The sequence below is a fragment of the Acipenser ruthenus genome, chromosome 27 (assembly GCF_902713425.1).
Source record: "Acipenser ruthenus chromosome 27, fAciRut3.2 maternal haplotype, whole genome shotgun sequence".
Classification (NCBI taxonomy): Eukaryota; Metazoa; Chordata; class Actinopteri; order Acipenseriformes; family Acipenseridae; genus Acipenser; species Acipenser ruthenus.
This window is the reverse complement of record NC_081215.1, coordinates 7,855,362-7,870,329: the sequence shown is the minus strand read 5'-3', so window position 1 is coordinate 7,870,329 and position 14,968 is coordinate 7,855,362. Positions and strand designations below refer to the sequence as shown.

General features: G+C 42.9%; 1 protein-coding gene across 2 annotated transcripts in view; it reads left to right on the top strand.

Annotated features, from left to right (window-relative positions):
- The window catches only part of LOC117432032 (zinc finger protein 362-like), a 29,617-nt gene extending 15,636 nt beyond the window's left edge, over positions 1-13,981 (top strand). The window contains exons 4-9 of one of the 2 annotated variants that reach the window (XM_059001931.1): positions 96-221; positions 2,675-3,005; positions 4,534-4,758; positions 5,319-5,397; positions 5,738-5,896; positions 7,536-13,981. In XM_059001931.1, the coding sequence (XP_058857914.1) occupies positions 96-221; positions 2,675-3,005; positions 4,534-4,758; positions 5,319-5,397; positions 5,738-5,896; positions 7,536-7,652 (1,037 nt within the window). In that variant the 3' untranslated portion in view covers positions 7,653-13,981. The remainder of the gene's footprint in view (positions 1-95; positions 222-2,674; positions 3,006-4,533; positions 4,759-5,318; positions 5,398-5,737; positions 5,897-7,535) is intronic. The other variant, XM_059001932.1, reaches the window with a different exon arrangement.
- Positions 13,982-14,968: the final 987 nt, after the last annotated feature.

Here is a 14,968-nt window from a genome sequence, read left to right as displayed (position 1 = left end):
ACTGTGGCTCCTTGTGAAGTGTTCTTGTTTACCTGTTGATTCTCCTGAATATGAGTGTTTCTCTTAAACCTGAATTTTCTGCACATCTCTAACAGGCCTTTTTCTTGGTGATGTAAACTTTAATCTGGATGATAAGACATCTGTAAAAGCTAAAGGATTGTGGGAGGACTGGCATTTGCGTCAAATCATAGACCAACCTACTAGAATGAACCATCTATCAGGTAATGACTGCATCATGAGATGGGTGCAGGTATCGCTGCCCTGTGTATTCTGTTTAGACTAGCTGGCCCACTGAGTTTGCAACAAACGCCTTAAGAGCCAAAATCGCACAGATTCCTTTTTTAGCAGGTTTTTAAATGTGCCCCGACGAGCTCGTCATGTCTTTACATAGCATCCAGGGGAAAAGCTTTTTTACAATCTGCTTTTTCTGTCTGTCACTCTGGAGCTCTTGGCTGTAAAGAGCCCATTGGCTTGGGGATCAGAGGATGCCCCTGACTTTCAGGTTGTTTTCTTACGACTTCCATCTCAAATCTAGAGTATGAACCAGTGCCGGTTATTAATAATTGAGATGGATCGGATACAGAACCTTACTGTAATGCCAACTCAATCCCTTTCTCTGAGACAAAGGGGGAGAATCCAGATTGAATAGATCCAAAGACAATAGCTCAATACAGATCTTGCCACTTGTTTGTACAGCACACTCAGCTCGAGGATACTGATCTGACAGTTCCTTCTGTCTGCCGTCTCCTGAACGAGACGAGCAGGTGGGTTACCTGTTGGATGTACTTGGGATGGGCACGTGGAAACGCTTATTCAAGAAATCGAATAGAAATGTAGTGATCGTAGAATCTGTCTTGTATTGCAACACATATAAATCCCATTAACCACGCTAAGCCTGCTGCTGCAACACAATGTATTAATATAAATCAATTTAATTTTAAATAAATCATTTTCTTTCTATGGCTCTAAATCACTGAAGCTCCTGACAGATAAAAAAGAAAAACTAAAAAAAACCAGTGTCTTTGAAAGTGGAGGGTGATACCAATACTGTAGCTATGGATAAGGGAGGTTTGTGGAATGCACCATTAAAACTATATTTAATTATTCAATTTCATTAATAGACTACAAAATAGAGGTATTTTACAAAAAAAGAGATATCATCTAATGTGTTATTGTCGGCGGTCATGGTATTAGTATTTATACTTAAACCACTGTGGTTGACATTAACCCTTTGCAGTCCATTTATTAAGTGCGCGTCAGGCACGTCAGGTCCAATTTATTTTCACACGCGCAGTTAATTTTAGACGCGCTGTTTAAAAGTATTTTTTTTCCACAGTCAAACAGGTTTAAAAGGCCCTGCATATCAACAAAGCACTCACTAGGCATCTCCAGCCCCGCCCCACCCTTTCGTTCACTATAGCTTTCACATATGCTAAGAAATAAATAATAATAATAATAATAGTCGTACATACCGATCAATCATCTCCTGATCACTCATTTTATCACCAAACTCCTCAATAATGCGATCCAAGTCATTATTTTATTACTATAACATCTCAAAAAAGCTCTGCAAATTTCCGTGATATTCTCTGAGCGCTGATGCAGTACCATCCAGCTTGTTTCCTTATGACTGCCCCTATCTGATGCCAGGGGCAAGTATGACTAATCATGAGATATGCCCTTTGTTTGTTTTTTTTGTTTTTTTCTTAGGCTTGTCTCGGCTCCTGTCGCTCCCACTCGGCCATTGAATGGTTTTCTCGGCTTTTTCCGTAGAAAAAACGACTAAAAACCAGTTTTTCGCATCTTTTTGATGATGTCGGACAGGGTCCGACATTGGACCGGATAGGAATAATTGCAATGTTGGACCAGGTCCGACATAGGACCGCAAAGGGTTAATAAGCAGGACGATACCAAACAGAACATGAAGATTGCAGCCAATAAAGTTTTCAAAAATTCCAGTCTCAATGAGTTTGAGGATATTTTACCAACGAAGACACCAAAACCAGTAAAATTCACATTTTGCAGTAAAAGACTGAGCTACATGAACAGCATAGGGACAATGTTAAACCACCTACGATACAAGCATGTATCCTTCTACTTGCTCGGGCTCTGTTGACTGTGATGCTGTTCCACCAAATCCACTCGACAAATGAGCTAACGAACCTTATGGTTGAAATGACTGCTAAAGATACATTGACTATCGGCACTCTTGAAGGACAGGGTTAAATAAATAATAATAATAAAAACGTGTTTTGTTGTTTTAACTTGGTTTTCAGTTAATGGCTTCACTAGCACACCTTACCTGCGGCTCTGCTTCCTTGCATGGGTTTTGTGTCAGCAACCACACATAGATATCTCTGTCAATGTCTTCTAGTTGAAACGTTTGTCGAACAATGCTTCTTTTAGTATTTCTATAGTTTCTGCCAACATTGTTTTACCAGGTGAAGTAGTAAGATCTAAAATTCAATTTAACATTCTATTAGATCCTGTTTGTAGGGCAAACGGTGTGCTGCAAAGCATCTTGATGGGTTGAGCACCCTCTTCTCGTTCATTTGAGCGGTAATGATTCAACACACAGTTTGTAGCGAAGCTCTGACATGTGGTGATACGACAGGGATAGAGTTGAGAGGTGACGCCGAGGTAATTAACACTCGCTTTCTCCCTCTGCTGGCAGGGCTGACCCTCTCCTCCCGCTGCGGCGGCTTGAACACCTCAGAGGCCATCACCCCAACCACGCCCACCTCCAGCAGCCAGAGCCGACTGGGCGGGGCCTCCTCACCCAACCTCATCTCCGGATTGGCCAGTGGCCCGGGCCTGGAACCAATCAAGAGCGGCGGCGGCCTGTCGGGGCTGCTGGGAGCCCCTCCCAAACCGGAGCGTGGCCGCAAGAAGATCAAAGCAGAGAATTCGTCCGGCCCCCTGCTGGTGGTGCCCTACCCTATCCTGGCTTCGGGAAACGACCAGTCCACTGTCACCATCGCCTCCAAAGAGGGGAAAACGTACAGGTTGGAACATAAGCGGTAGAGTACCACTTACAGAGTACCCTATACCGTGTTTCATTTACACCATTACACTGAATGCATTGCTGAGGGCTGCATGTTCCACACTCCCAGGGACCAGAGATCACCCAGGCTTCATGTTGAGTCCTTTTAAAAGTAGCTATTGTTGGATCAAACCTAAACAATCTATTGGCATTGGCTCCCAGTGCTGATGTGCACTGGAAAGCAGTGCAGCTGAAAAATAAGCAGGTCAGTTTTGATTAAAACCAAAACCTGGTTGGTTACTGGTACCCCTAGAGGAGTTGCCCCCCCTTGCTTACTGTATTACAAAATTCTAGAGAGAGCTGCAGGCTGCCTTTCTGGGAACAGCCACACTACAGCAAGGATAGTCTTATGAGGTTCAGCAGTACATTGCTAACAACATTCCTTATTGCTGCATCGCTACTGCAGGGGCTGCATTATTAAAAACAGACAGCGGTAGGAACAGTGAGATTGATTGTTTTGTTAATTACCAGTATTGATGATAGCTGAATCATCATTACTGAACTATACAAGGAGCCTTGATTGTGCTGGCAATTGAAATATTGACAGTGCCACAGACGTAGCGGCAGTGCTGCATTAGGATGGTAAAGTGTCAGCTCACAGATTACAGACCGTGACAGTGGCTGTATTTCTTACAGAGTACCTAACATGCTACTGTCAAGTAGCTATCTGACTGGAAAAAAGCATGTTCAAAACTATAAGCCTTCTGAAAGACTTCATGCAAAATTGATTGCATAAAGTAATAGATGTTGGGGCTAAAGAGGCCTAAAGTTTTGGTCAAACATTTTGTGCATGGAATCTGAAATTGTGCCAGACAGGTGAGATCCACTGGGTGTCACTGTTGCACCATATAGACACATTAATCATAAAGCATGCACCCAGAGCAGACTGCCCAGTGCGTTGTGTAGTGCCATCTGGAGCAGACTGCCCAGTGCGTTGTGTAGCCTCACGCAAGTGAGAAAAGCTGCTTCTCATCTGGTATAAGATGGGCTCTGGGCTGTCTACCTAAAGACTGAAGGAATCCGTGCCTGCTCTGACTGGTGATACAAAAGCTTTCTCTATCAATATTATTTTTAAAACAGAAGTACAAGGATAGCACAGAGACTGCACAGAAAACCCTGTTTGACCTTGACAAATCTGGCCTCTATAGCTTGATGTACTTTATGTTGATGCAACGTTTGTTTTTGTTTTAAAATGAATGTTGTGCTCTGCACTCTGAGTGAAAGCCTTGTAAACTTGACTTCATGTCTTTGGGTTTTAACCTCATTCCTCCAGCACCCTGTACTTACACTGTCCAAGGGAGCATTGAAAGAAACAGCCCTTTGCTCTGGCTGTGTAGAGCTCCACAACTCCATCAATCTAACTGAGAAAGATTGTCTGTATTTAGGCTTGTCTCTATAGTGAACCACTGCCCTGAGTCCCTAGTGCTTCAACCGCATGTGTCTGCCATGACTTACAGCTCGTGCCTTTCTGTCTGTGTTCCTCTGAAAAGGTGTAAAGTGTGCCCGCTGACCTTCTTCACCAAGTCGGATATGCAGATGCACTCCAAGTCGCACACAGAGGCCAAACCCCACAAGTGCCCGCACTGCTCCAAGTCCTTCGCCAACGCCTCCTACCTGGCACAGCACCTGCGCATTCACCTGGGCGTCAAGCCCTACCACTGCTCTTACTGCGAGAAGTCCTTCCGCCAGCTCTCTCACCTGCAGCAGCACACAAGGTGAGCACAGAGACGGCACAGCACAGCTCAGCAAAATAGAAACCACACAGCTGGCAAACTGGCTCATTAATTACCAACAACTTGTCTCAATAATCTAATGCACATTCTATGTGTCTCCATTTGGAAAGTTGTTTGTTGCATGTACACAATTCATAAAAAATGTAACATCCCTAAAAAAACTATTACACCTGCATGATTCACATTTGCCACACTTGCATTCTTTTTACATGGGGCAGCAGTGTGGAGTAGTGGTTAGGGCTCTGGACTCTTGACCAGAGGGTCGTGGGTTCAATCCCAGGTGGGGGACACTGCTGCTGCTGTACCCTTGAGCAAGGTACTTTACCTAAATTGCTCCAGTAAAAACCCAACTGTATAAATGGGTAATTGTATGTAAAAATAATGTGATATCTTGTAACAATTGTAAGTCGCCCTGGATAAGGGCGTCTGCTAAGAAATAAATAATAATAATAATAATAATAATAATAATAATAATAATAATGATGTACTGTCTCTCATTTTGTATGTCATTAGATTTTCATTTTCTTCTTTTGTTGTTCCAGGATTCACACTGGAGACCGGCCATATAAATGCGCTCATCCTAGCTGTGAAAAAGCTTTCACTCAGCTCTCCAACCTACAGGTGAGTCTGGCTCGCAGCTGCAGCCTGGCTGCCAGCCCCCCTGACACACAGGAGTGGGGGGCATGGAGCGCCTGCCTCGGTGTTGTAGGATGGAGGATTTGGAAAAGCACATGACTCATTTGCATAGCATGAATGTTAAGCACACAGCAGCTGCAGTTTCAGCACTTTCATACTGCAGATTGATGCTGATCAGCTGACTTTTAGCTAGAGTTTGTTTTCCCATGCTGCTTTCTGTATGCATGCAGGTGTGTAGGTAGGTCGGTCGGTAGGTTTGTTTTTGTTCAAAGAAACACTCATGTGTATTTGTTTGTTTTTATTTTGTTTTGTGTCGCCCCTGCAGTCTCATCAGAGACAACACAACAAAGACAAGCCGTACAAGTGTCCCAACTGCTACCGAGCTTACTCGGACTCCGCCTCGCTGCAGATCCACCTGTCTGCACACGCCATCAAGAATGCCAAGGCTTACTGCTGCAGCATGTGCGGCCGCGCCTACACCTCCGTGAGTACAGGGGAGAGGGGGAGCTACACCTCCATGAGTACAGGGGAGAGAGGGGGAGAGGGGGAGCTATACCTCCATGAGTACAGGGGAGAGAGGGGGAGCTACACCTCTGAGTACAGGGGGAGAGAGGGGGAGCTACACCTCTGAGTACAGGGGGAGTGGGGGAGCTACACCTCCGTGAGTACAGGGGGAGAGAGGGGGAGCTACACCTCCGTGAGTACAGGGGGGAGTGGGGGAGCTACACCTCCGTGAGTACAGGGGGGAGTGGGGGAGCTACACCTCCATGAGTACAGGGGGAGTGGGGGAGCTACACCTCCGTGAGTACAGGGGGAGAGAGGGGGAGCTACACCTCCGTGAGTACAGGGGGGAGAGGGGGAGCTACACTTCCGTGAGTACAGGGGGGAGTGGGGGAGCTACACCTCCGTGAGTACAGGGGGGAGAGGGGGAGCTACACTTCCGTGAGTACAGGGGGGAGTGGGGGAGCTACACCTCCGTGAGTACAGGGGGGAGTGGGGGAGCTACACCTCCGTGAGTACAGGGGGGAGTGGGGGAGCTACACCTCCATGAGTACAGGGGGGAGTGGGGGAGCTACACCTCCATGAGTACAGGGGGAGTGGGGGAGCTACACCTCCGTGAGTACAGGGGGAGTGGGGGAGCTACACTTCCGTGAGTACAGGGGGAGAGAGGGGGAGATACACTTCCGTGAGTACAGGGGGAGAGAGGGGGAGCTACACCTCCGTGAGTACAGGGGGGAGTGGGGGAGCTACACCTCCATGAGTACAGGGGGAGAGGGGGAGCTACACTTCCGTGAGTACAGGGGGAGTGGGGGAGCTACACTTCCGTGAGTACAGGGGGAGAGAGGGGGAGATACACTTCCGTGAGTACAGGGGGAGAGAGGGGGAGCTACACCTCCATGAGTACAGGGGGGAGTGGGGGAGCTACACCTCCATGAGTACGGGGGAGAGGGGGAGCTACACCTCCGTGAGTACAGGGGGGAGAGGGGGAGCTACACCTCCGTGAGTACAGGGGGGAGAGGGGGAGCTACACTTCCGTGAGTACAGGGGGAGAGAGGGGGAGCTACACCTCCGTGAGTACAGGGGGGAGAGGGGGAGCTACACCTCCGTGAGTACAGAGGGGAAAGGGGGAGCTACACCTCTGAGTACAGTAGCATGTCAGTAATAAGGGGGTGCAGGTACTTGGGTTATCCGAGTAGTTTTTGTTTTTTTTTTGTCGGCAAATATTAAATCAACCCAGACAAGCCAAATAATGAATAATATTAATTTCACAACAAGAAAATCTATCTTTCCCTCACCTTCACAGTTGAGTACCAATCAGAGGTGAAATCTTTTGTTTGTTTCTTTTATATATCAAAAGGATAAAAGAAAAACTTTGGTGCTCAGTAATTGTGTGGACAAGGGCAAAGAAGGGAATGCTTTGTCATGTGTTGCGTGATTAACTTGTCGTCTTACATTTAATTAATACATAACAACTTAATGCATCTAAAAGTGACATGCTTCAAAGTTTTACGTCTAGCTGTAGAACCACAAGTGTGTGTGCAAGTTGAGTAGACTTGGCTAGTGCCCTCTTCAGGGATTATTAAAGGAAGGTTTCTAACTGCATGTGGTTTCCCCTGTTTCAGGAGACCTACCTAATGAAGCACATGTCCAAACACACAGTGGTGGAGCACCTGGTCAACCATCACTCCCCTCCGAGGACGGAGTCTCCCAGCATCCCCATCCGCATCTCCCTCATTTAGAAGTGCTAGGAACCGCAGCCACGAGCCCAGGTCCTCGGTCAAGCTCTCGCTTTATTAGGCGAACCAATCACCAGTCGCTGTTTTCAAGTTTGGGGTCCTGAAAGATGTGCCAGACTGTATCTGTATTTTAACAAAAAAAGAAAAAAAATATATCTTTTAAAAATTATTTGGGGGACATCCAAAGACATTTTTTAGAGCACTTTCAGGCCTATAATAGTGGCCAAAAATAAATAGGTTTGGTTTCTGTTAAAACAGAAAAAATGCTACAGGCAGCTAAAGGGTTTTGCCCATAGGACTTCTAAGTGTGTGCGGCTTTCTGTCTGTCTCCATGTTTTGGTTCTGAGTGGTGTGCTCATTGGGCTCTTCTATGGGTTTCACGGAGGGCCCATTTCTCTCTCCCTAGTCGGAGAGCACTGGGATAGACTGTCTAGGGCTGGTCCTAAACGGTGGCCAGTCTGCCCACAAGTACTCCTTCTAAAAGTAGGTCTAGTCAGCCCCTAACTGTGACTGTGCCCACGCAAGCCCCAGTGCCCCCACACTAACCACTACGACAGCACTGCCCCAGTGCCCCTAGAGCTGCTGTATTCAGTATCTGGCTTTGTTTGGACTAATTCGGGGTCTATACCTTGTTTAACCTGTACCTTTGAAATAGCTTGGCCGATTTCCCCATGTGTCTGTTTCCTTTCATGGCTAGAGAGATTAGGAAGGGACTCGGGAGGGGCGGGGGGGATTTTTTTTTCTGAATATCGGAATCAGAAAAGATTTCCTGTGGGAAAGGTTAAGAACCCTCTGTGTTTCCTCACATATCTATTTTAGAGGAGAGCACTCGTATACAGTATCACCGGTACTGTCTATCACCGGTACTTTTAAAAGCAGCCTTTTCACATTTTTTAAAATATTCTAAAGTGTATAAATTACATCAGAAAATGTGCATCTGTTAAATCAAAATTGAAATATTAAACAATTTACACAGCAGTGTTTTTTCCAGGCATGCTTGCAGGCATCACGTTTGTTGTTTTTGGTTAACTGGATGATTCCCTATTATTTTAGTGTCGCATTACCATGATCTGAGAATTCCAAAAGGCGTCTGTTCTTCCTAGCAGTGTTTTTGCTTGTTAAAACTAGGGCTGGAAGTGCCAAAAGCGTCTAAATACCGTCGTCTTTAAACTTGAAATCCTGCAATGCTTTACCCGTTATTGTTATCAATACCACGTTGTACAATAGCACAGTGGAGCATAGTTACAAGTTAAAGGGTGGCAGTGTTCAGTCCGTGGCTGTCTTAGAAAAGCAGAAGCATCCACTCTGGTGTTTTCTTAAGGCCTGCAGTGTTTCTGTACACGGTATCCCCACTGTTTCTCGGGGGAGCACTTACTTGTATCCAGTTTTTTAAAGCCTGTCGGATCACAGACGCAGAAGCTGGCTCTACATGTCTGATCACACATGCAGAAGCTGGCTCTACATGTCTGATCACACACACAGAAGCTGGCTCTACATGTCTGATCACACACACAGAAGCTGGCTCTACACATGTCTGATCACACACACAGAAGCTGGCTCTACATGTCTGATCACACACACAGAAGCTGGCTCTACATGTCTGATCACACACACAGAAGCTGGCTCTACATGTCTGATCACACACACAGAAGCTGGCTCTACATGTCTGATCACACACACAGAAGCTGGCTCTACATGTCTGCTCCTCAATGGAGCTTGAAGCCTGTAGATTCCACAGACAGTGTGGAACTGAAACGCCCCGGATAACCCTCAGTTATACAATTATCGTTATTTATGTAATTGTTAAAGAAAAGAAAAGATTGCACAAAAGGGCTTTTTGTTCTTTTAATGGGTGTCTTGTAAATAATGTCGCAATAATCATGCCGTCTGGAGTGGCAAGTCTGAGTGCTGTTTACATGCAGCTGTCAGCTGGCTTTGTCTTCACCTGAATATTTATTATAAATCCTTCAACTGCCTCAAAGACTTAAGATTGCACATGCTGCTTCGGTCCGGTTTGAAAACACAGAGCGTGTTCTTTTAAAGATGTTTGGGGAGTTGAGTAGCACAGATACTTCTCTTTATGAAGATGATGTCAGCTTGACGGATCTGTTTTGGGTTGTCTCTGTTACAAGAGATTCGTTAACAAGATTTGATTGCTTAAATCAATTAAAATTCCAGTCTGGTAATCATAGGGGGAAAAAAAATCAAGGAGTCCATTTTGGATTTCATATAAAATGTGTATATTTGAATCAGTTTTCTTTTAAAAAATAACTTGAGTGTATCATGTAGCCAAGCTAATATTCTATATAATAAGTAGTACTTTTGTGTCTTGAATTTTATAACTTTGGGAAAGGCTTTTTCTTTTGGTCTAAATTAAAATTGCAAGTACAATTCTTTGTAAGTTCAACTTTCCTTTTAGTACGGGTGATTTTAAATAACTATTCAGCATAGATTATTTCTACTCAGACATTCAAATGAGCATTTGTGTTGAAAGGCAGGTGTGCTGTCAAGAGGTTTGGCCTACATCTCCCCCTACAGGCAAATTTGGTGCAAATTGCCAACTTCACACAAAGGCCCTCAGTAGGAAATCAGACCAGAGCTGTCTGCCTGACAGACAGGTGTACTTTCTGTTCAAATAATATCCCTTTGAATTTGAAAAAGATAAACTAAGTTTGCATCCATCGTGACCCCTGTAGAGAAGTTCTTTATCCAGCAAAGACCAGGAAGAAAGAGGCGCAGGGTTTTTAAAAACCTGTGTCAGTTACATTTGTCCAGATAAAAATGACATTTCCCATGACATTGCTGGAGATCCCAAGGTGGAGGGGTAGGTGTTTTCAGTACCAGCTCTTCTGTGTCCATGAGATCTTGTTCAGGTAGTAGGATCCTGTACAGACTTTATATTGTATATATATACATACACACACATATCTATATACAGTTGTAGTCAAAAGTTGACATACCCCAATGGAAATTTATAATTTCTAGAAATTTCTCAAAAACAACAAATTTTAGGAAAAATCTTTTGTAGCAAAATATTTGCTTTTGTGGATGAGGAAAAAAAGTTACAAGAAATAGATGTCTACAATTATTTATTTCAGCAATTCCAAAAATGCTAATTCAAAAGTATTCAAAGTATTCATACCCTTTGATGCTATTATAGTATTGTCTACAAGGTGCTAGAAATTTCAATATGCAGAACCTAATTCTAGAAGTGTAGACAATGCTGGAATGTAGGTGAACATTCTTGGAGAGTATAAATGGGTTAGGCATAGGATGATATGCTGTCATTACCAATAAGTCAGATATGGGGAAATGCAAAGAGCTATCTGACAACCTTAGGCAGAAAATTATTTATTGTCATAAAGCTGTAGAAGAATTGTGAGGAAGCTTAATAACAATTTGAGATTGACTGCCAAAGATATTCAAAGTGAATTGGGTGCAAGTGGGACTGGGGTTTCCATTTCAACCATAGGTCGAGTATTGCATGGTGAAGGTCTCAATGGTCGCAGGCCAAGGAAAATACCACTCTTAGGAAAACGTCACAAGGACAATCTCTTAAGGTTTGCAAAATGGCATTTGGATGATGGATAGGAGTTCTGGTCAAAGGTTTTGTGGAGTGACAAATCAAAAATCAAGCTATTTGGTCCAGTATAAAAGATTCCTATAATTATTTGCTTTCGAGAAATTTCTAGAAATTATAAATTTACATTGGGGTATGTAAACTTTTGACTACAACTATGTGTGTGTGTGTGTGTGTGTGTGTGTGTATGTGTGTGTGTGTGTATATATATATATATATATATATATATATATATAAACATTCTGGTTTTAATTCAGAAACACTGCTTCTACAAAAAATTTTATTTAAGTGATTTTAAAGTGGACTTGGCTAGTTGGCACTTACTAGCTACTGAAACACTACTGAACTCCTGTTCTCTTAGTGTGCATGAGCCCTGCGTAGCAATTGAAGAAGGACGCCTGTTCTCTTAATGTGTCAAAATACAAGACAATCTGATGACAAGCAAGAACCAGCAATGTTTAATAGTTCCCGCTGGGACCAAAACAATGCTATATAAATGTTTTAAAAAAGCACTTTCTTTGTTCTATTTGTTTATTTTGTATTAGTGCCAAATAAGTCAGAAATGTGCAAAGGGGCCAGAGAGAGTGGGTGTGGGTGTGCGAGGCATCCTGTCAGGGTCTGTAGCTAGGCTTCTCAAAACATGTTGTCATGCACATGAAGAGGCCTCCTAGATAAAGACATAGTGATGGGCCCTCTCCATTTCCAGATGTTTCCAGACACTGTTTAAACACAGCTGGGGCTCTTTCAGTGGGTTGCTCGTGATCACACATTGCTGGTGTACAGCATACCTGAAACCATGCCCCTCCTGTCTGAAGCATGGTTATTCCTGTCTGAGGCTGTTTGTAAAGGGCATTTATTCAGGCATTGCAGGCTTCTTTTCTAAAGACTACTGTGATTCAGAACATGTTCTAGTCAATGAATGAGTTAATGTTGCTTCTATGCGTAGTTATCTTTTAAAACGGAAAGGCGTTGAGTAGTTACTGTTCGTGGTTCTGTTGCCAAAGGAATCCTGGACTTGTGTCTGTGTGGTGATTGGCCAGTGGAAGGTTTTTTAGACCTGAGCATGTTCATTTTTCACTTTTGCCTGAGCTGAAGTTTAGTCTAGGCAGTCCCTAAGCTAGCACAGGCAATCCCAATGGAATGGAGGTATTTATCACATTAATAAATGTCCAATGGCAGTATTTGCCCACTGTATTGCACAGCACAGAGATTGTGTACGTATGGTGACGAATACTGGTTGGTATAACCAAGATGTTTTTGCAGACTTTACAAAACAAATTATGTGAAGTGAAAATATGTTCGACTTTGATCCAGAAACATGAAAGAAACTTTTTCAATGTAACTGTCGCTGACCTGTTTGCTTATAAGATATTTCTTTCTGTCGGTTAAGACCTGTTGCCATTTAAACGACAACGCGTCCTGTGTTTAGGTTCCACCCAGCTTTATAGAAATTACCTGATACCTTGTATCTCTACAGTCAGTGTTAGTATTATTTATAGTCAGTTCTTTGTACAGTTACAGAAAAGTGTTCTTGTGAGTTCTGGGCATGACATGATCCCTCCTCTTTGTAATGACACTTCTCAGCTGGTTTACACCACCTGTGTCATTCATTTTTTCTTCTACAGTTTCCCATGTCGCCAATTAAACAAAACTTGTCATTGCTGTTCGTTTCAGTGAAAGCCTTTTCTAAAGACAAATCTGTCATTGCATCAAACAGTGTGCAAGTAAGTAACATGTGCCCTGTTTGTGGTTTATATCGTTTTCAGTTCTGTTGCTCCAGTATTGACTCAGCTCAGTAAAGTGCAGTGCAAATCCGCTATAGGGAAGAGTGAATAAAACTCAATCTTGCAGTAACAGGACTAAATCAGATAGTTTGATCAATTTACTCTTGGTAGGACTTGAGTTTTCAGGAGATACAAAGTAGAAAGTAACCTTGGTACCTCTTTACTGGAGAATGGCCCCTATATAGTAACATAATGTATCTGCTGTGTAGATAGCTCACTGGTGTAGGAATGGACCCCTCCACACCCCTCACCACCCATTCCCATCCAGCTGGGCCTGCTGTAGTTTGTAGAAGGATTCCAGTTCAGCTGTCATCCCAGGACTCTGCTTGTGTGTCAGTCTTTAAGCAGTAGACCCTCACATGGAATCAGTGAAAAGATGTAACTTTAATGAATGGCATCCCTTTTTACCCTTTTTTATATTTTAAATTACAAGAGTTGAGACCGCTGTCTGAGTGTCCCATTTAATCCTGTGTAGATATTTGTATGTATAAAAAAAGATCTCATAATGTCATGTAATCTTTTTTCCTCCTGTTTTTTTAAATATTAATAATTAACTTTTTTTGTTATTTTTTATACACATTTTAAAGCCTTAACTATATCATCATTGTACCTTTTTATCACATTGTATTTCATTTCTTCATATTGGTGTTGTCCGGTAACCAGTACTGTATATCTAATAATTTCTTCATTTTTGTTAGCATGGGATATACTGTAAATAAACTATATAATACTTACTGTTAACCATTTTCTATATTAAAAATGATATATAGGTCTAGTTATTATTATAAAAAAGAAAGAAAAAAAAAAGATTTTTTCCTTTGTCTTGCATTGTGGTACCTTATAAAGTTTGCATTGGCAGTATAGTACAGCCAAGACCTAGAAAAAAATGGGATTTGTGTAAAAAGAAAAAAAAGAAAAAAACACTTTGTATCTTTTTGTTGTTAAATAAAATGCAGACTCTGAAATGATAGCGTGTGCTCCTGTTTTAATTGTTCATTTTCTGATACTTCCAGGGTGTTTTATAATAAAACAGCTGACGTGCTGTAAGCCATCACATATTCCCCCCCCCCCTTGGCCTCAAAAGCCACTTCCCCCCCCCCCCTTAAAAACCCAACAGTCTGATAATCCTGACAGCTGTAAGGTTTGAATCAGAAAAAAATTGCATTTGTACAAGGAATTGAGGAACTGAATTAAAAGCACAAAGTGAAAGAGAAGTTCACAGGAGGCAATGCAAGGGAGACTTGGAGGGGACTGAATACCGTGATGGGAAGAGCGCAGCAACAACAAACTATACAGTGTGAAGATCCAAACTATTATACAAACTATACAGTGTGAAGATCCAAACTATTATACAAACTATACAGTGTGAAGATCCTCTTAAATTTGCAAATGAACTAAACTTTTTATGCAAGGTTTGATGGGAAAGACTTTGGGAGAGAGTGTGAGGACTTGTGTCAAAACCTAGTCCCATCGTCGGTGACAGTGAAGGAAAGGGATGTAGTGACTGTTCTCTCAGGGATCAGTCCCCGTAAGGCCCCTGGGCCAGATGGCCTAAAGGGAAGGGCCCTGAAACAATGTGCTGCACAATTAGGACATGTATTTGCCCAACTTTTTCAATTGTTTTTAAATACATGTTTTGTTCCTCATACATGGAAATTGTCTACCATAATACCAGTGCCAAAGAAACCAAATGCTAAATGTTTGAATGATTTCAGACCTGTACCCTTAATTTCTGTACTATGTAAATGCATGGAAAAGGCTGTTTGCAGCTGACTGCAACTGTGGCTGATCAGATGGATCCACTACAATTTGCCTATAAAGCAAAACGTGGAGTGGAGGATCCTACTGTGACACTTCTAGTGTTAACTTCCCGTCATTTACATATCTCAGGCACTTGCATACATATTTTGTTCATGGATTTCTCCTTTTAATACCATTCAACTACATTTATTACT